General features: G+C 40.4%; 2 protein-coding genes across 3 annotated transcripts in view; one reads left to right on the top strand and one right to left on the bottom strand.

Annotated features, from left to right (window-relative positions):
• The window catches only part of Cir1 (corepressor interacting with RBPJ, CIR1), a 31,250-nt gene extending 26,550 nt beyond the window's left edge, over window positions 1-4,700 (bottom strand). Inside the window, exons 1-2 of the mRNA XM_059260700.1 lie at window positions 4,411-4,700; window positions 2,362-2,456 (exon numbers count right to left, since the gene is read on the bottom strand). Coding sequence (XP_059116683.1) covers window positions 2,362-2,456; window positions 4,411-4,482 — 167 coding nt within the window. The 5' untranslated portion in view covers window positions 4,483-4,700. The remainder of the gene's footprint in view (window positions 1-2,361; window positions 2,457-4,410) is intronic.
• Window positions 4,582-22,330, top strand: part of Scrn3 (secernin 3) — a 29,538-nt gene continuing 11,789 nt past the window's right edge. Inside the window, exons 1-5 of one of the 2 annotated variants that reach the window (XM_059260703.1) lie at window positions 4,582-4,701; window positions 7,170-7,330; window positions 9,314-9,495; window positions 10,277-10,473; window positions 13,405-13,620. In XM_059260703.1, the coding sequence (XP_059116686.1) occupies window positions 7,172-7,330; window positions 9,314-9,495; window positions 10,277-10,473; window positions 13,405-13,620 (754 nt within the window). In that variant the 5' untranslated portion in view covers window positions 4,582-4,701; window positions 7,170-7,171. Of the gene's footprint in view, window positions 4,702-4,723; window positions 5,490-7,169; window positions 7,331-9,313; window positions 9,496-10,276; window positions 10,474-13,404; window positions 13,621-22,330 lie in introns of those variants that run through there. The other variant, XM_059260702.1, reaches the window with a different exon arrangement.

The following is a 22,330-nucleotide window of genomic DNA, read 5'->3' on the forward strand; positions in this document are numbered from 1 at the left end:
TATTGTGTGTGTCAAAGGACAACTTCGTGCAGACAGTTCTCTGCTTCTAGCCCTATGCTGGTCTCAGGGATGGGATTCACCTTTACTTGTCTGGCCAGCCCTCCACCTTATTTTTCAGACAAGGGCTCTCACCTGGGGCTCACTGACTAGACTACACTAGCTAGCCAGCAAGCCCCAGGACCTTCCTGTGTCTGCCTCTGGAGCACCGGGGTCCCAGATAAGTAGCAGACATCTGGCTTTTTATGTGGGGACTTGGAATGCAGGCTCAGGCCCACCGCATACCTTCATGATAAACACTTTACAAACTGAGCTAACTTCCCAGCCACAAAAACTAAGTTTTTAATGAGAACAAGGGAAAAAAAGTCTACAATAGCTAATAAGATGAAGCCAGAGATGACTATTCCTAAAAAACAAACAAAACACCTTAGGTAGTGACTGAAACTTCCTGCTACAGGCTCTGTGGTGTGCAGCATGTTGCTGTTGTACTTCTTAAGGAAAAGGTCCACAACAAACAGTATGGCTACACTGTAAAATCCAAGTTAAGTATTAGAAAAAGCTAAAGTTTAAGTATGAAATGTCTTTGTATTTGGAAATGGCAATCACAAAGGAAATGCTACATTACTGTATGTAATTCTCATTTTTTTCTCTATTGGAGTCTATACTCCCCCCACCCTCCAAGCCCCCCCAATAAAAAGGAAAGAAAAAAAAACCAAACAAAACAGAAAGACATATAAATATATATCTTTATTGTGGAACATTATTCTTTAATTAAAAGGAACATATACTAACGTATGCAGTGGATGAACTTCAAAAACATGCTAAATGAAGCAGGGCAGCGGCAGTGGTGGCGCACGCCTTTAATCCCATCACTCAGGAGGCAGAGGCAGGCGGATCTCTGTGAGTTTGAGGCCAGCCTGGGCTACAGATCGAGATTCAAGACAGGCAGCAAAACTATGCAGAGAAACCTTGCCTCGAAAAACCAAAAGAAAAAAATATGGTAAATGAAAGAAATCAGGGGCCAGTAACACAGATCAGTGGCCAGTTGTCTCCACCCAAGCTTGCTGACCTGAGTTCAATCCATGGAACCCACCCACACAGTGAAAAGAGAGAACTGCCTCCTACCAAGTAGCCCTCATATGCTCCCTATATAGATACATATACAAATAACATTTTTAAAAATTAAAAAAATTAACCAATCACAAAAGACCATTTGATCATCTGCCATGTGTCCACAATTCTAAACAATTCATAGGTAGAAAGTGAAATGGTGACTCCCTGTGAGAGGCAGAAACGGGATAAATTAGGAAATGGGGAACGGCTACAAATGAACACACTTCCTTCTCAGGTGATGAAATGTTTTGAAATTCGTTATGGTGATAGCTTAGCAACACTAAACAAACTTAAAACCTAGGTATATTTTAAACAAATCTGTAAATTTGTCTTAACACCATTTAAAAGTTGTAAATCAAGTACATGAAAAGCTGAGCTTCACTAGACATCAAGAAATACAAATTAAAACTACAACAAGCCACCACTTCATACTTATCAGCACGGTCATTAATAAATGAGCTGAGATGTAACTCAGTTGGTAGAGTGCTGGCCTGGCACACAGGAAGTCTCGTGTTTGATTCCTAGCATCACATGCACCAGGTACAGTAGCACATGCCAGCACTTGGGAGTTTTAGGTCATCCTCAACTACATAGGGAGTTCAAGACCAGCTTAGGCTATGGGAAATTGTGATGGTTCTTTAAAAAGCTAACCAGAGAATTACCTTAGGATCTAACAATCCTACTCCTGAGCACATAAACAAAGCAACTGAAATTAGTCTTGAACAGATACCTATATGCCAATGTTAACAGTGCGATCCAATTATCCATAAACTGATGAATGTCTCAAGTTTCAAATATAAATGTTTCAAAAATAAATGTTGCTTCAGAGTACAGTCCATATAACAAAACACCACTCCTAAGTCAATTAACCAAATACAAGTACAATGAGAATAACTAAAAAGCAGGTGCCATTCTAGAAGAAGCCAATGAATGGACTCTAGCCACAGCACACAGGTCAAAGACACCCGGCTTCTCTTCTAAGTGTCCTGAGCATACTTTCACTCCAATGTATTAAAGAGAAACCTTTCTAATCAGGCTCAAGAGTTAACATGAAGTGTTTATTATTTCTGCAAGCTCTGCCTCATTTAGGATTTGCTCACAGTCTGGATGAGTCAAATGAAGCTGTGCTTTATGTGAATAGGTAAATTTGGAAAAGGTGACCATATATAATTATGGGAGAGGAGCTAGCTCAGTAAGTGATTATTCCCGTGCAACTGATTATTCTAAAATCACTAATAACGTGGCACTTACCTGTTATCATATGACTCTTGTTCTTTAAGGTACTGTTGCATTAATTCTTCTTGTTTCTTTTTATCATATGATATTTTCTGTTCTGCCATCCATACCTACATTAGTGAAACAATATAATTCAACAACTGGATTAAATAAGGAGTCTGTTTTGTGTACATGCATGTGTATAGGGAGTCCAGGGTTTGAAACAAACTATCTTCTTCAGTCACTTTCCATTTTACTTACTGAGGCAGGGTCTCCCACTGAACCCAGAGTTCAACAATTCCATCAGTCTAGCTACCAGCTGGCACGGAGGATCTCCTGTCTTCATCCCCTGAAGGCTAGGATTACAAATGGGCTACCATGCCAACCTGGCTTTTATGTGGGTGCTGGGGACCCAAACTCTGACCTCACACTTATCCATCAAGTGTTTCATCCACTAAGCCATCTTGATAGCCCCAGAAGCTTGCTTCTATAACGAACTACACTTAGTTAGCCAGGCGTGTTGGCTCATGTCTGTAATCCCAGAACTCAGGAGGCTGAGGTAGGAATACTAAGAGTTCCAGGACAGCCAGCTTGTCTGAAAACAAGCCCCCTCACCTACAAAAACCAGAAAACTTACCATGTATCTCAAGTTTTAGATTTTACAGTTATTTAACTAGTCTCAACTGCTCAAGAACTTTTATTACATTAACTGAAAAAAAAATAAAACACGGGTCCATTGCCAAAGTGCTCATGATTCTTCTGCACATTATAAACTATTTTATGACTTAAAAAGGAGAAATGGAAGTCAAGTGCAGTGGCTTACACCTGGAATCTCAGCATTTGGGAGGCAGAAACAGGAGGATCAGGAGTTCAGGGCCATCTTCCCTGGATAGCAAGTTTGAAGCCAGCCTAGACTACAGGAGACCCTGCCTCAAAAAAGAGGCCATGAAATGTGTAAAAGACACGTGGGGAATAGGATTATGTACAAAATAAACAGAATAAGACTTTGGGGGTCAGGGGTCAAGGGGTAAGGCAGAGATGGAAAGACCTAGTTAAGTTCTTTTTTTTTTGGAAAGTGACTTAAAAATTAAGTAACAAGTCTTTAACCCCAGCACTCAGGAGGCAGAGGCAAGCAGATTTCTGTAAGTTCAAGAACAGCCTGGTCTACAGAGTGAGTTCCAAGACAGCCGTGTCTACACAAAGAAACCCTGTCTTGAAAAAAAAAAATTAAATAACTATATTCGCAGATAACCAGTGTTAGCACTTCTTGTATTCTTCCACAGATATTGTAATGTACATGTATGCTCATATATACATAACATTCTTTACATGCATGGTAACATACAGGACCCACAACTGGCTTAGAAACAGCTAAAAGCTTAATATAGTCTCACAAGCTTGTGTACTTTTGATCACTTTTCGTGATGCACAGTGCTAAGCCTTTCCCGTTTCTATTCTTTCCCCATACTATCTCATTTAATCTTCCTAACAATTTTACACATCAGGGCACCTGACACTGTCACCCTTATTTAGTAGAGTAGGCGGCTAACGATCAGGACATGAAATATTTTGTGCGAGGCCTCGGGGCTAAATGTGACTGTACTGAACTAAGAAGAATCCTGCTCTGACTCCAAAGCTCAGACACTCTCCGTCGCCATTCTTTCGCGCTGTAATTCCCGCCTCGGTCCAGTGTCCAGTCCTTGGTTGACCTGTACTTTTTTAAAAACGCTGAACTTGAATGCGGCCATCGGACACCACACTGCTGGACGGAGATGTGGGGCTAGAGAGTGAAGGCAGGGGCGGCGTTCTCTCGGAAGATCTCCGTGAGGCAGCGAGGCTTGCCACAGGGAAGCAGAGCTCACGGGGCTGGTCTTAGGGCTCTAGGAGACGGACCGGACCGGCCGAAGGCAGTGTTGCCGAGCCACGGCGTCGGTCTCCACACTGACTGACAGGGCTGGACTGTGGGGACCACTCGGTTGGTGGCGTTAGCCGGGAGGAAGGGGCGACGCCTCCGGGCCCGCAGAGGTGGCCACGCCTGTCCCGGGACCCAGCCCATCGCTGCCCTCTCCGGACCCCTTCCCTCACCTTCTTGATGTTGGATTTGGACGCCGGATGGAAGTCCTTTTTGCACATGAAATTGGCGAACGACTTCCCCATCTTGGAGTCGCAGATGGAGAAGCCCGGCGCTAGGTCTGGGAGGGACGTAAACAAACTCCGGGAACGTCACAGGAACTGTAAGGCGAGCCGGGGAGAGAACTTCCGAGGTCCAAGGGGACTACTTCCGACGATTAGCTCCCGGGCCCGCCCCTTCGTTTCCGGCGAGTGCTTTTGGTAGCGGCGGAGGCTGACCCGTCGTCCGCGCGTGCGCAGCTGGCGGTAAGCGCGGGGAGCCGACTGTGCGCGAGCGTGGCTGTCGGCGGGGTCGCGGGCCGCCGTGGCCGCCGAGGGCTCTGCTGCGGCAGCCAGCTTCGCCCCGAGCGCAGGCTTCGGGAGCGGGCGAGGTCTGGAAGTTCGAGCCCAGCACTTCCTGGCAACGCCGACTCCAGTGGCAAAAACTTTTTTTTTTTTTTTTTTCCAGCGCAGTTCCCATGTAGTTTATGGAGACAGGAAGCCTCGTGCCGACTGTAGGACGTTTGTGAGACTCAAAAGATCAGTGTTGCCTAAAGCACCGGAATAGACTGTTAGCGCCTCAAGAACCGGGGCTCTTCACTTCCAGTTGTTATTATTAATTATGGGGTTTTTTTTTTTGTTTGTTTTTTTGAGACAGAGTCTCACTATCGAGCATTCATTGGCTGTCCTTGAACTAAGTAGATCAGGCTGGCCTCGAACTCATAGATCCTCCCTGCCTCTGCCTCCCGAGAGCTGGGTGGGAATTAAAGCGTGAGCCACTAGACCCGCTTCCTTCGGTTATTTCCAGCTATGCAGAAAGATGTTCAACAAGCGCCGTGAATGATAAAAACACGTTAGGGCCAAGGGCTTTCCTCCCTGGGTGCTGTTATCTTAGTTGCTGCCGCTATGCCGGTTACTGTGCCTCTCAACTGCGGCTTGATGGCCCTACGGTTTGGTATGGGTATGGCCGTTAATCCACTGACCTCTAGCAAGGATAAGAATAAGCCAGCTTAAAACAGGTGACAGTTTTCGTGTGAGGATCGAGTGTGTTCCAGGTAATTTTGTGACAATTTTGTCTTATTTGTGACACGGTCCATATAACCCTCAAACTTGGATTACAGGCGTGCACCACCAAGCTGGGCTTTCACCTTCAGCGTCACGCTGAATCAATCCTCAAAATAGCACTACTAGGTGGTATTGATTTTATTTTACTGATGAGCCTGGAAGAAAAGAGGAAGAGAATCAATAGCTTGCCTGAGTTATGTGTTGGGGTAGCTAACTTTGGAGCTCTGTAAATGGGAGATCAAAACTTTCAGAGAGGAGACAGAAAAGAAGAACAGTGGTCACTTCTTCCCATCTTTGAGAACAGAAGAACCTTTACAGTGTTTCGTGGTGAACTCATTTTGTTCGTTTGAAAACGAGTTTCACTATGTTGTTCTTGAATTATGTAGCACAGGCTAGCTTTAAACTCTAGCTCATCCTGCCAAGTGCCGAGATGACAGGTCTGCCGCCATACCCTGCTTCGTGTTCCTTCCAGTAAAATATATTGATTTTATTTATAGTTATTATATTTTTATTCAGTTTTAAAATGGTCAGAATGCTCGTGTATAAAAACCATACTAAGATTCGGTTCTTATAAAAGAAGGAAACTGGGCTGGGAAGGGAGCTGAGCGATTAAGATAGCTGGACGATTTTCCAGAAGACTCGAGTTCAGTTCCCAACACGCACTTGAGATGCCTCACAACCTCCTGTAACTCCAGCTTCTTGGGCACATCTTGTGACCTCCTTGGGCACCCGCATACTTATGGCAGACAGACACGTAATACATACACATAAATAGTAAAAACAAATCTTAAGACATTTAAAAAAAAGAAGGAAACTGAAACTATGTCTGTTCTGAAAGCAAAATAAAAATAGAGGATTTTCCAAATCACAAATGAAGACAATTTGTATGTTAGTTCTACAACCAGGATTTATAAAGTACAAATACAAACTCCCACCTGGAAACCTTAACAGTTGGGATTTTGTTTGTTTTCTGGTTTTTCGAGACAGAGTTTCTCTGTATAACAGCCCTGGCTGTCCTGGAACTTTGTAGACCAGGTTGGCCTCAAACTCAGAGATCCTCCTGCCTCTGCTTCCCTAGTGCTGGAATTAAAGGTGTCACCACCATGCCCGGCCTTACATAATTTCCAGTAGCGATAGATTAACAAGACATTCTCTAGGATCTCACTGTCGAGTAAGGAGCCTCACGCATACACTAATACAGCAGACTAAGACACACACAGTAGCCATGCCACTGTATTATGGTAGTACTTGGTTAATTACTAAATCATATCCTAATTTTTATAGTTTATGTTATTTATTTAAGACAGGTCTTACCATATACCCCTTGCTGCCCTGGGATGCACAGAAATAGTATGACATTTAAGGTTTTACTATGTCCCCTTCTTCGGTATATCCGTGGTCATAGAGAAAAGCTCTTTTTTTTTTTTTTTTTTTTTTTGGTTTTTCGAGACAAGGTTTCTCTGTGTAGCTTTGCGCCTTTCCTGGAACTCACTTGGTAGCCCAGGCTGGCCTCGAACTCACAGAGATCCGCCTGGCTCTGCCTCCCGAGTGCTGGGATTAAAGGCGTGCGCCACCACCGCCCGGCAAGCTCTTTGTTTTATGTGTACTTAAAAATGTTTTTTTTTTTTTTAAAACTTCTGTATGATTTCTTTCTTTCTTTTTTTTTAAAGAAATGGAACCCTATTCCTGTGACACTTTTGTGGCATTACCTCCAGCTACAGTTGGTAACAGGGTAATTTTTGGAAAAAATTCAGACAGACTCTTCGATGAAGTACAAGAAGTCATTTACTGTCCAGCGGCAGTTTATAATGATTTGGGAAAACGTCTTAAGGTAGGTAAAAATATATGTTGTGTTAGCAGTCTCTATCTTTAAACATACTAATGATGGATGTGTCTTTAAAGAACAATTTAATTTTATTGGATGTGTCTGAATATTTTACCTGTGTGTGTGTTTGTGCGTCACAGGTGTGCCTAGTGTCTGAGGAGGTCAGGAGAGGGTGCAAGGTCCCCTGCAGCTTCAGTTCTAGACAGTTGTGAGCTGTCATGTGGGTGCCAGGAACTGAGCCCTGCTCCTCTACAGGAGCAGCAGGTGTTCTTAGCCACTGAGCCGCTTCTCCAGACCCATAAATGGTTATTTCTTCCAATCGCTACCAAGTGACAGAAAACCACTCAAGTTAAAATTCAAGAATTTAAGGTTGAAAATGGTTTGAATCTAAAATAGACTTCTGCTAAAATAATAAAAATGGTTATCTCTTTGATTAAATAGCTGAACTTTTTTATATGTTATATATGTTAGTTGCGGTGAGGGATTTAAAGTCGGTTGTTAAAACCTGGACAAGAATGGATGGTGGATGTAACTAACAGCACAGTAGAGTAGGGTGGCTTAAATGCTGACCTTAGGTAAGGGTAGCAGGCTGTGGTGGCGGAGAAGGAACATCTAGATTATACTGTGGATTGAGGAATGGGACTGGAGAGTTGGCTCGGTGGTTCAGAGCACCTGTTCTTGCAGAGGACCCAGGTTTGATTCCCAGTACCCACATGGTGGTTCACAACCATCCATAACTCCAGTTCCATGATATCCAATGCTCTCTTCTGACCTCTGTGGACATCAGACACACATGCACAGAAATAACATACAAGCAAAGCACTCGTAAAATAAAATAAATAAATCTTTAAAAAAAAAAAGGATGAATTAGTTAGAGCTGGGGTTTCAGCTGACAGATCAAGGGGATTCTTCTTGGTATAGAATAAGAAAAATTATTTCAGATTTTATAAACAACAGTTTTTTGGTTTTTTCCTCTGGTGCTGGGGATCAAACCTAGGGCCTCTTGTATGTTGGGCACATAGTCTACCAATTGAACCACATTTTCAGCCCTATAAATATGTTTTGTGGTCCATCAAAAAAGGTTTATTAGGCATTTGATAATACCATCAACATACATTTTTATGTATTTTCCCTCACCTCTTACATGCACATTAAATAAAATGTCCTTTAAATTTTTTATTTAAATAGTCTATTTACATGAAACTCAGATGTTTATATTATCTTCTATTGTTCTGAACTTTGTGGATTCTGGATGTTCTAACACTAATATGCATTAAATAGAAGACTTTTTTTGTATATTAGGCTATAGTTTTCTTTTGCTGTAACTGTTTATTCGTCGGGGATATTGTTTCTATTCTGTACGTGTGAGTTTAAATCTAGCCCATTGTGGAAGTCAAGTTCCCACTCTGTCCATTGCTGTGAAGAATCCTCATAGGTCACTTACACATTAAATGTGGGCCTCTGTGGCAGGTCTTGCTCATCTGACTAAGGGTTCAAGTACCTATGGGTACATAGATCACTAGTCAGGACATACTAGACATTGAACTTGAGAACTGCTTTCTTAATCTTCAACTCATATTAATTATTCTCCATGAAACAGTTTGAAGATTAATACCCATCATTGCTAAGATGCCATAGTGGCTCTGTTCATTCTCTTCCGGCCTTCATACTTAGCATTTGTTTTATCTTAGTCAATGGAGAAGTCTTTGTTTCTTGAAATGAAGCTTTGTGTTCCTTTGTCTTTGTAACTAACATGTATTATAACATGTGTTGTAATAAGACATACTCAGGAAGTATTTAAACAATAAATGCTTTAGAGCCAATTCTGAATGAGTTTTAAAGTTAATGCTTTTATTATTGAAAATTTCAATTTGGTTCCATTTCATCTATCTTCATAATGATCATGTCTTCCAAATGGTGTTTTAAATTCTACAGTTTGGTAATTTTCCATTCTTGATTTTATAGTTATATGACTTTTTCTTTTTACAGTGTACTTACATAGAAATTGATCAAGTTCCTGAAACTTATGCTGTTGTCCTTAGTCGCCCAGCTTGGTTGTGGGGGGCAGAAATGGGAGCCAACGAGCATGGAGTCTGCATTGGCAATGAAGCTGTGTGGGGAAGAGAAAATGTTTCTAAGGAGGAAGCACTTTTGGGCATGGACCTTGTCAGGTAGCTGTTATGTTGTTTCCTCACTGCAGATTATGTGAGAAGTGGTCGAACAACAACCAGCATCCATTTTCACACCAGCATGCAATTTCATGACTCTTAAATATCATTAATGAGTCTAGGGTGGATGGCTCGATCCATACAGTGTTTACTGCTCAAGCTTGAGGACCTGAGTTTGATCGCGAACACTCATGTGCATCTCTCATAAGCAGGCAGGTTCCTGGGGCTTGCTAGGTTGCTAGTCTAGCTTAGTTGGTAAATTCCAGTTCACTGAGAAACTCTATCTCATAAAATAAGGTGGAGTGCAATTGAGAAAGCTGTCGGACATCAAGCTCTGGCTTCTCTGTGCATGCTTGCATGAATGCATACCCTAGGCACACACCCACATAAACATGTATATGCACCACACGAACACCTACTGACACTTATGCACACCCATGCGCATTGTTAATTGGGAGAGGGGCCAAAATTAGAAATTATAACTCACCAGAAATGACTGCATTGCTTTATTACATGGTTGATTAATATCTTCAATTTACAAAGCAATATCTCAGTCTTAGAGATAAAATAACTTTGCAGTAAGTTACCAAGATGGAAGTTGACTCCAAGAATGTTCTTATTGTCCCTATGCCTTCAGAAGTAAGACTTTAAAAGATTGTATTTTACCTATTAACTTGCATTTTTTTTTACTTTGAGTATAGTAAACATGGTGTTCTTGAACATGAAGTTAAGATGAATAAAGAAAATTATTTTTAATTTGAGATCTTCAATATTTTTATTTTAGACTTGGCCTTGAAAGAGCTGATACAGCTGAAAAAGCTCTCGATGTCATTGTTGACTTATTAGAAAAATATGGCCAAGGTGGAAATTGTGCAGAGGGTGAAGAATTTAGCTATTATAACAGTTTCCTGATAGCTGATAGGAATGAAGCCTGGATTCTGGAGACTTCAGGGAAGTACTGGGCAGCAGAAAAAGTCCAAGGTATGAACAACTGTTTGCAATTTGATTTATATAGTTATATAATTAATAAAATCTATCCTTAACGGTAACTAATGCATTTACTTGCCTTTCAAGATTTATAATCCATTGCATTAAAGGATAAATTGCAGAGCAAAGTTAAAATTAGGAAGCACATAAAGGGAAGAGAACTATGATGAACATGCTTATAAAAAATAAGCAGGTAGCATTATGTCCGCAGCAGCTTTTGGCTATTTATAGCGTTTTTTTCTCTTTTTAACAACTACTTTTCTAACTTTGGACTGAATTCCAGAACTGTATCATGTGTAAGTATGGAGGTAAAGAAAAGGGAGTTGTGGCTTTGGGCCAGTGTTTGGAAAGAGTGTATTGACACAGTCATAAGACAAAATTGGATGTCATTGATGAAGTCTGATTGCTTTGGAGTTCATTCCCACCCCCTCATGATTTATTTATGGTCAGATACGCCTCTTATCTCTTATTTCTTCCTGTGTGTGTGCGCGTGTGCATGTACGTGTGTGTGTGTGTGTGCGTGTGTGTGTGTGTGTGTGTGTGTGTGTGTGTGTGTATATGTGGGGGAGACATGCGTGGCCACTGTGTACAAGTGAAGGTCAGAGGATGACCTCTGGTGACTCACTGTCCTCTTGGTGGCAGGGTTCCTAGTGTTGCTGCCCCCATGTATGCCTGACTGTATGACCCAGGTGCTTCTGGGGATCTCCTGGGCATTGTCTTCCATCTCACCACAGAAGCTCTGGGATTACATACACTACCACCATTCCCAACTTTACATGAGCCCTGCGGATTTGAATTCAGACAACCCATTAAGCTCTCTCTGGGGCCAGTCTTAATTTCAAGTGCAGAAACCCAGAGACAGAAAGCAACTTAAAGTAGTGAGTGGGTCTTCCATCCCTAGTCTCAGTTTATTGTTTTATAGTTAGAGGATTGCCTTATGTCGAAACATAATCATATGCTTCTTGTGTGCTCATCTATTGAATCTCCTAGTTTTACAAAAGAGATAGGAGACACATGGAAAAAGACTAAATGGACGTAGCTCAGTTGGTATTGACCAGCCTGTACAAAGTCTTGGTTTAATCACCAGTATTATTGCATAAAGCTGAGAATGGTAGCACATCCTATAATCCCAACATCTGGGAGGTATGGAGGTAGGGAGCTCAGAAGTTCAGTATCATTGTCACCTTGCAGTGGTTGCACACACCTTTAATCCCAGCACTCTGGAGGCAGAGGCACGCAAACCTCTGAGTGTGAAGCCAGCCGGGTCTACACAGCGAGTTCCAGGACAGCCAGGGCTACACAGAGAAACCCTGTCTGAAAAACCAAAAACCAAAACAAAGATCATTGTCTGCTTCATACAGAGTTTGAGTCCAGCCTAGGCTCTAGATAACTTGCCTCAATTAATTAATTAGTTAGTTAGTTAACTCCAGGTACCCAGTATATAATTAACATTAATTAATTAATCAATTGAGTGAATGATGTGGACCCATGGGTGCTGTGAACATTCGAGGAAGGAAGAGTCATTGTGAACTTCTGGAGGAGTTCAGAAGACTTCATGAAGGAGCCTCCTGTGGGAGATTTGGCTGTTATTTTTCGAAATAGGTCATTGCCAGTTATTTTCATGGGCTTTAGAAATACTGTTTGTATATTTTTATGTTTGACATTTTCTATGTTTTAATAAACTATATAAAATTATATTTCATGTATTTTATTGTTACGCTAATTGAACAGATTATATCATTGACCACTTCTTCTTTTATTGAATGAACATGCTGTGTGAAAGACAAAGGAATGGATACCATTGAAAAAAGCCTTACCTGGTCGTGGAAAATGAATGCCTTCCTGGGTCTGATTATCCTGTTGAGATCACCTTGCTGTTGCTTTCTCTTTCTCTTACTAAATGATCTCAAGAACTAGATTGTTGTTTTGAGTATCTCCAGCACAGAAGTGATACATGTCTGATAGGTAGCTAATCACCTGCATCTGGTCACTGCGAAGTATATACATGTATTGAAAGGCTAAACAAAGTGTGGTACATCATACCATGAGATACTACTCAGTAATAAAGAAGTAATGAACTGTTGATAGCATGTTGAACAGAATCATGCGAGGTAAAAAGGCCAGAGGCAGGGCAGCAAGATGGCTCAGCAGGTAAGGGTGCTTGCTGCCAACCCTGACAACCTGAGGTTGATCCCCAGAAAACACATAGTAAAAGGGGGCCTCTGCACACATGCACACAAGAAAACAAATGTACATTTAAAAAAAAATTTTAGGTAATTTTAAAAAAAGCCAGAAGGATTTACTGTACAATTCCACTTACATAACATTCTTTTAAAAAATATATTTGTGTGTATGTGGACATGTGTGCTGTGGTACGTGTGGAGGTCAGAGGACAACTTTTGAGAATTAGTTTCCATCATGTGGGCTCTGGGGGTTGAACTCGGTGGTCAGGTTTGTGGCAAGTGTCTTTACCCACTGGGCTATCTGACCAGCTCCTGCACTATATACTGTATGACACGGCGTTAAATTAGAGTGAAAAAGCATATACTGGGTACCTGGAGTTAATGGGTTCTTAGGATTGGGAGGTGCATGGCTTTGGTATGAAAGGGTAACATGGTACAAATAATATTTTTCTTGACATTATCAATACCAATGTTCTGGTTGTGATATTATTCTATAGTTTCATAAACTGTGATAGGTGGAAACTGAATGAAATGTATACTATCTCTCTGGGTTATTTCACATAGCTACATTTGAGTCTACCGTTATCTCAAAGTTTAATTTTAAAATTTAATTGTTTAGAATATGTAGTAGATGTACATGGCAGAGAACTTACATTAAGTTTAAATAGTGATTTAAAAATCATAATGTAGAGATAGATTCTTTATATTAAAGGTAACTTTTCTTCTCCTTCTCATCCTTTAGAAACAGGAGTTCGTAATATTTCCAATCAGTTCTCCATAACAACTAAGATTGACCGGGAGCATCCTGACATGAGAAACTATGCTAAGCAGAAAGGCTGGTGGGATGGCAGGGAAGACTTTGACTTTACCGCAGCATATTCTTACATTAACACAGCTTCAATGATGACTTCATCAAGCAGATACTGTCAGGGATACAAGCTTCTGAATAAGCATAAAGGTAATTTTGGCATTCACATAACAAAAAATTGAACTTTGTGTAAATATGGGAGTGATATAATCTTATACTCAATAAAAATATAGTTTGAATAAAACAGAGAGCATTAGGATAGTGTAAGCTATTTTTTTGATATGTGTGAAGTATTAAACCATTGTGAGAAAGTACTGATTCTTTTTTAGGGTCAAGTTCAGATTCTCAATCCTCAGAAACATTTTTCTTTTTTTAAAAACATTTGAACCAGGATATTACTATACAGCTCTGACTGGCCTGGTATTCACTGTGTAGACAAGAACTCACAGAGATCTACCTGTCTCTGTCTTCCGAGTGCTGGGATTATTACCATCACCCCTGGCCATACTGCTACTTCTTTTAGTTATCTTTTAACAGTAACATTTTTGTTTGTTTGTATGTTTTGTCTTATTTTGTTTGTGTGTGGCTTTGTATATGCTCACATGTGTGTTCAGGTGTGCATACCCTTGGTTGCGCATCTGGAAGCCTGAGGTTTGATGTTCAATGTCTTTCTCAGTTGCTCTTCACCTGACTTTTTGAGGCAGAGTCTCTCATTGAACCTGGAGCTTATGTTTTTAGCTAGGCTGGCTGGCCAGACAGCTCCTGAGAGCTTGCCTCTACACCCCCAGCACTGGGGTTACAGGTGTGAGCTGCCACTCCTGGCTTTTATTTGGGTGCTGGGGATCCAAACTCAAAGCTTGTAGCAAGTGTTTTTCCATTGAGCCATTTCTTAGCGGCTCCTGTGTCTTAGTCAGTGTTGTTGCTGTGAAGAGAAACCATGATCAAGGCAAGTCTTATAAAAGAAAGCGTTTAATTGGGGACTTACTTACAGTTTCAGAGTGGTTAGTCCATGGTGATCCGGCAGCATGGTGGCATGGAAGCAGGCATGGTGCTGGAGAAGTAGCTGAGAACTTTACATCCTAATCCTCAGCTAACAAGCAGAAAGAGAGACACTGGCACTGGTGTGGGCTCTTGACACCTCAGATCCCACTCAGAATGCCACATCTCCTCCAACAGTTCATTCACTGGGGACTAAGAATACAAATGTATGAGCCTACAAGGGCCATTTTCACTGAAGCCACCACACCATAGCTGTTCTCTTTTTATGAAAAATAGCATCTAGGACTTGTGGTTGCAAAGTCAGACATAGGCTTACAATCAGGATCCCAGTGTGTGTGTACTTCTATGTTTATTGTGTGGGTCTTCGATATGATACAGACTCAATTCCTATCCCAATGGGGAATCTACTCTAGTAATAGATGTTGCTGCCAGTGAAGCTGTGTAAATCACACGGAGGTTGTGTATCTACTATGATGGTTTACGGGCCTTCCCTTCTGCATCATCTAAGCTCTTTATCTCATTTAGTGGGACTTTGACTTCAGATACTGTGCTTTTCATTTCTACAAATTCCATTTGGCTGCTTTTGTGTCTCTCCATGTCTTCTCTCACTGCCTTCCTGTTTGTCTTTGAATCCCCAAGAATATTTATCATATTTATAACATCTTCTTCAGTGTTCTAATCTGCTGATGCCATCATCTCTGAGAGGATTGAGTCTTTTTGTTGATGTAATCATCTTCTGGCTTGGAGTCATATTCTTCTGCTTATTCATGTATCTAGTGATTTTGTATGTATTGGGGGATCAAGCCAAGGGCCTCGAGTTAGACAGGCACTCTCCTGTGAAGATGGACTCTAGCCCTGCAGTAACTTGATTGGAAATAGTGTTGTAATCTTGTTTGTTGAGTGCTAGGTTGTTTGGTTTGGTTTGGTATTCTTTTAAATAGTAGTGGACTTTGTGTTGTATTTAGCTAAGTTACTTAGGAAGTAGTTCCATACCTTTTTAGGCTTGTTTTTACAAAGCTTTCCTAGGGCAACTCTAGAGTAGTTCTGACCCCTCTATATGTCCCCTCTTCTGACCCTAAATCCACCCCGGACCACATTCCTCTCAGTAGATTGTGAATTAATTGCGTTCTGTGCAGTCCTGGATATGTCTGCCTCTTTATTCAGTTTCATGGCACATTGGAGCTGTGTCTTGTACAATGGCACTTGGTTGTTTGGAATACTATAGAATTGAATAATTTCATAGTCACTGGATCTGACTGATGTTTATAGAATGCTATCCAGCAATAATAAAATACTCTTCAAGTATACATGGAACATACACCAATCTTAAAATTTTAAAAGAAATGTAACAAATGCAGCCTGTGCCTATAAAATAATTAAATTTGAAATCAGTTACAAAGGAATATCTGGAAAATCACCAATGCATTCCTTTCATCTGTTAGTCAAAAAAGTTTCAAGGGAGATGAGGAAGTTTTTTTTTGAGCAAAGTGGAAATGAAAATCAGTATACAAAAATCTATGGACTACAATGAAACTAATGTTTATGATTAAATTTATAGTGTTAAATACATACACTAAACAAAAAAAACCCTCAATGTTGCAAATTTCACCTTAAGAACCCCCCCAAAAAATAGGCAAAAATAAATTACAAAAGAAAAACAAGGAAATTAATTAAAGAGCCCAAATCAACAGAATTGAAAACAACCAACTAATAGAGAAAATGGACTAATAAAACACCGGTTCTTCAATAAGGTTTACTTGGTTGACAAAATGAGAAAACACAAGCTTCCAGGTTGGAATAAAAGAGTTTTCTAGAAGACGGTAAAGGAACACCATAAACAGTTCTGTGCGCAGAAATGCAGTAACTCAGATGAAATGGTCCAATTCCTTGCAAGCCACAGATCACTAAAAACTTACCTAATAAGAAATAGGCAAGTCCTTTTTGAGTAGACACTTTAATTGGTTCAGGTCAGTTCATTCATGCTAAGCTTTTCCAGTCTGCCTCATGATTTTTCAGGAGTCAAGTAGAGAGTTGCAGCTCCCCACGCCCAATCGTGGGTTCTGCTAGGTGCTGGTACATACTTATAATCCAAGCATCTAAGACAAGCCTGGACTGCATGTCAAAACTATGTCTCAAAAACAAACAAACAAACAAACAAACAATAACAACAACAAAAACAAAATGTAAAACAAGAAAAAGTAATTTAGAGTTCCTCTCTTAGCTTCATGGAACTTCTCCCTCAGTTTCCAGTGTCTGTGGCTGACTTCTGATTCTTCAGACCAGAAAGACCAAGAATTCCTACTGTTGCTTGCACAGCATGGCACAGCATGGCACAGCATGGGGTTTACCCAGACTGCAGTCACAACAAAACGGGGAAATACCCTGCGCTGCGTCGGGTCCTCCAGATTGTCTCATTTTTGTTAACTGGACAAAGATTTCCAGCAGCTGCTTACAGTATTGTCTCAAGTTTACAGCTGGATCAAAGAGGGTTGGTCCAGGTGCTATGTACATAGTCACAGTGGAAGAGAACTCATGCCTGTGTCTTTAATGGTTTGTGCTTCTTTTCTACTCAGAACATGTATTTACAGGATTCACAACTAAAGTACACAAGAGCAAACAGAAGTCTCTCTCCTGCCTTCCACATTCGGTTCCTTTTCCCATATGCGGTTCTTTTTATGGTCTCTAGAGATGACACTTGCTTAATGAGACAGTCTTGCGTATGCATTCATTCTCTCTCTGAAAGAGTAGCATGCACGCAGAGTGTTTTGCATATAACTTTATTTTCTTAATTTAAAATATTTTGTTTTCATATGTTTTGCCTGCATCGTGTGTCTGTGCACCGCTTGTATGCCTGATGCCCAAGGAGGGCATTGGAAGCCCACAGAGAGCATCAGATCCCCCGGTGCTTGAGTTACAGATGGCTGTGAACTGTCATATGGGTGCTGGGAATCAAACCTGGGTCCCCTGGAACAGCAGCCAGTGTTCTTAACCACTGAGCTGTCTCTCCAGCCCCCATGACTTTATTGTGTTTGAAACAAGGTCTTGACATATAGCCAAGGTTGACCTCAAACTCATGAACCTCCTGCTTCTGCCTGGGAATACAAGCCTGTGTCATTGCATCTGGCATGATTTTTTCTTTAGTTAGCAATACATAATGTTGTAGTCGGAAGATTTCCTGTGTCCTGGCCTACTGGTGGTCGGGACAAATCTCTCCCATTCACGTCCCCCAAGTAAACACACAGAGGCTTGTATTAATTATAACTGCATGGTCATGGCTCAAGCCTTTTGCTAGCTAGCTCTTATATCTTAAATTAGCCCATAACCATTAATCTATGTGTCACCACATGTTCTGTGGCTTTACCTGTGTCCCATTATATGTTGTTCCTTGGGTGGCTCACTGGGGTCTCTTGACTCAGCCTTCCTCTTCCCAGAATTCTCCTCATCTGTTTATCCCACCTATACTTCCTGTCTGGCTACTGGCCAATCAGCATTTTATTAAACCAGTGTACAAAAGCATTATCCCACAGCATGGTATAAATTGTTTAGTTTTAAATATGCAAAACTTTTTTTTTTTTTTTTTTTTTTTTTTGGTTTTTTGAGACAGGGTTTCTCTGTGTAGCTTTGCGCCTTTCCTGGAACTCACTTGGTAGTCCAGGCTGGCCTCGAACTCACAGAGATCCGCCTGGCTCTGCCTCCCGAGTGCTGGGATTAAAGGCGTGCGCCATCACCGCCTGGCTAAATATGCAAAACTTTTAAAAACAGATGTATTATTCTAGTATTTTGATAACCTCCTTTATTTCTCTGTAGTAGTATTTTAATCGTTATATAGTAAAGACTGTCTGAATCAGACTTCAGCTAGCCATGTTTTTAAAAATAGGTTTTAGTTTTCATTACTGGAAATTATATAACCTGCTTGTAGTTATTTATATTATATCCATGATTTCTATCCTAGAATGAGTTTCTGAAGGAAGAATATGAAGTGGGAAATCTATATATATTATGTATTTATTCACTGATCATTATATTTTAAGACTTGAAATATGTTGGAAAAGGTCAGAAAGTTTCATTAATTCAGATTTACACCAACAATATTTGAATGCCAGTTTCTTTTTTTAAATATAATTTATTTGTTTGTATTTTATGTACACTGGTGTTTTATATGCATGTATGTCTGTGTGAGGGTATCAGATCCCCTAGAACAGGAGTTATAGATAGTTGTGAGCTGCCATGTGGGTGCTGGGAATTGAACCTGGGTCCTCTGGAAGAGTAGCCAGTGCTCTTAACCACTGAGCCATCTCTCCAGCCCCGAATGCCAGTTTCTAATATGCTTATTGGTTAGAACATTACTTTTTTCTACTCATGCAAATTTATAGGCAAAATTAGCATATTATTTAGAAATGTCATTTATTAATGGGATTAGACACTTTTTGTTAAGAATTTGTAATTTTCTATAAATTGCTTATTTATGTTATTTTTTTCCCCATTTTTATTTTGGATTACTACTGACTCTTAAAAAATAACCTCTAGTTGTACAACCTTTTTTTTTTTTTTTTAAAGATTTATTTATTTATTATGTATACAGCATGTATGACTGCAGGCCAGAAGAGGGCACCAGATCTCATTACAGATGGTTGTGAGCCACCTTGTGGTTGCTGGGAATTGAACTCAGGACCTCTGGAAGAGCAGGCAGTGCTCTTAACCTCTGAGCCATCTCTCCAGCCCATAGTTGTACAATCTTTTAAGCTTAGTGCTCAGGAGGCAGAGACCAAGGATCTCTGATTTTGACAACAAACTGATCTCAGTTCTATGCCCAGCTGGGGCTACATAGTGAGACTCTGTCTCAAAAGAAAAAGGAAAGAGAGAAAAGAACTTCCAATATACCTTTCTTCACTTGTTACCAAATAATTTCAGCAAAGTGCTTTTAATTTAGATTACTAAGTGGCAGATAATTTCCAAAAGGGTAATTGTAATGAAAATATGTAACTGATCTACCTTCTTCACTTGAAGAATAGTAATAATGATTTTTTTTGGGCGGGGGGTCGGGGGGAGACCAGGTCTCACTGTGTATTTTCAGCTGGCCTAGGACTTGCTCTGTAGACTGGGCTAGACTGGACCTCACAGAGACCTTCCTGCCTCTTCCTCCCAAGTGCTGGGATTAAAGGTCTGAATCACCATGCCCAACCCATATAAAATGTTTCTATAAGTAATCAGAAAGCAACTACTGAGAGATGGATAATTCAGTGATTGATATTTGCCTTTAAGTATTCATTAAATAGATTAATCTTATGTTGGCTATTTGGTATGGTAAAATAAGGTTTGTGGCAGAACATTCTTAGAACAACTTAAATTTTTCAGGGTATTTATTAACTTAGGATACTTTAATAGCCAAAAGAATGTCTTCTAATTTAAAGTTTCCTATAAAGCTTTTCAATGTTGGTTTGACATTTTACAAATATTTAACACACACCTCCCTCCCAACCCCCCACCCTGCCGTGGCAGGTCTATTAAAAATGGCACAGCATGTTACATTAAGGATCTTTATTTTAGGCATTATTATTACTGTAAAAGTAACCCAAGAGTAGCCATTACAGTAACACCTGCCACTCTGCTGTCTTCCAGGCTTGTCAAGGCTACTCTGCAGAGTGATTTTTCTTACCCTGTATCCCACAGGCAGCCGTGAGAAATAGATAGCATCTTCATTTTTATAAGCAAGAAAGCTGTGCTTGTGGTCTTCATTTATCTTCTCTGAGAAACTGGATGAAAACCAAGCTTTCTTACTTGCTCTTAGTTTTTTGGTTTTTTTTTTAATTCATTGTTTGGTACTAGTCAGTTGTGTGTACATAATAGGTTAATGAAGAAGTGTTGAATTAATTGCAACTTGACAATAATTTAACAAATGATTTACTATTTCATACTTTTTTCTGGCAATAATTTTTAAGAACCTAAAAATTAACAGATAATCTTAAAACAATGAAGACCGGGGGATGGGGTGTAGTCTGGCTGATAAAGCGCTTTCCCTGCATGCACAAGTCCCTGGGTTCGATCCCTAGTACCACATAAAACCAGGTGACACATGCTGAATTCTAGCCCTTGGGAAGTAGAAGCAGGAGGGTCATCATTAGCTCAAGGCCAGCCTGGGCTACATGATACCCTGTCTCAAAGTGTGTGTGTGTGTGTGTGTGTGTGTGTGTGTGTGTGTGTGTGTGCTGATGAGATGACCTTGTTGGTAAAGTGCTTGATAAATTCACGAGGGCATGAATTCAGAGCCCCAGCACCCACATAAAAGTCAGATGTGGTAATAGGTGCCTGACATCCCAGTGGTGGGGATCTAGGGGCTCAGTGGCTAGCTGGTCCAGCTGAATCAGTGAGGTGGGGAAGAACAGGAAGGAACCTGATGTTCACCTCTGGCCTCTGCGTGCACACATGCACAACCACCCAACCTCACAACACCGGACGTCAGCAGCGCATGATCAAAATGGAAAGGAATGAACCAGCTGTGAGGACTCATGCCTGATGTCACGAGGACTCAGCATTTGGTAGCTGAGGCAGGAAGAACCAAACAGGTTCAATACCACCCTGGACTGTCTAGTAAGACTATGTCTCAGACAAACACGATAGAAGGAAAATGTCAAGAATCCCGAGGTTGAGGATAATTGGACAAAAGGAAGAAAACCGAAATAGAATGTTATACATTAATTAGCTGCTACATTGGAATAATTGTCATATTTAACTGCAAAATAACAGGGAATCACAGACTGAAATGCACGCAAGAGTATAGTATTGAATGTATCTGACACAGACTTCATTTTTTCAAGTGTGATATACAATTCACCCAGTTTTCTATGCTTTGCCAAAAGAATAAATGTCTCTCCAATAGTTCCATATGAAATTGTCTACTGATATATTATGTTTAAAATTTGCTGTGATTTTTCTAGATAAAAGAGCCTACTTCAATTCTTTCCATCTGTCCTTACCTGATGGCTATTAAGTGTGCTGCATGTATATCCAAATTGTGTCTATATTCATGCGTGTATTTTAAGTAACCAGTTGAAATTGCTATGAAATTGTACCCTGTGTTTTACATTCACTCTGCTGAACCTTCCACTGCAGTCCCAGTACTTATTCAATGCTTGCTAGTGGATTACTTACAGCTCTCGTACTCCAGTGATCACGGAAATCCTTCTTTCATTTTGAGAATTGTAGGTTTTGAATCCTGAAAACATTTTCATAATACCTATATTATCACAGTGTTACAGTTCTGACATTTTTTTTTTATTAAAACTTGCCATTTATAGGAATTTAGATCTGAATCATTTTAAAATCGCACTAGATGTTGAAGACTTGTGCCTGATAGATAGGTGTGAATGGTAGGGTTTTGCTTTATTGTTAAATTTAATATCAAGGGCTGAATATAGATGTATCCCTCTTTTCTCCCCAGTATTATTCAAGATTTACTGAAAAGATATGGCATAGCTTCCCTAACAAGTTATCTGTAAATTCAGTAAGGTATTTTTTGAACCTGAAATCATAGCTATATTAGGAAGAAACTAGGTAAGAGCATGTATGTGTGTATAAAATCTGTTGCTGTGAATATAAAATGGTTGGTAGCTGTATCTTTAACAACAGAACATTAGATTCGTTCATATGAAAGTTAACACTGAAACATCAAAAATCATAATTTGGCTCCAGACTCTCTGTGAACTTTCCTTTTGGCCCTCATACTAGAGAAGAGGAAGGGGAGTCTTACCTTTTAGAGTGTCTTTGTGAGATAATCCAGGGCCTGATGTATACCAAGCACATACACGATATTAAATTGTGCTTCCAGTGCCAAGTATTGTAGGGTTTTGTGAGGAAAGAAAAA

Source organism: Peromyscus eremicus, chromosome 4 (assembly GCF_949786415.1).
Source record: "Peromyscus eremicus chromosome 4, PerEre_H2_v1, whole genome shotgun sequence".
In the NCBI taxonomy this organism is placed as follows: domain Eukaryota; kingdom Metazoa; phylum Chordata; class Mammalia; order Rodentia; family Cricetidae; genus Peromyscus; species Peromyscus eremicus.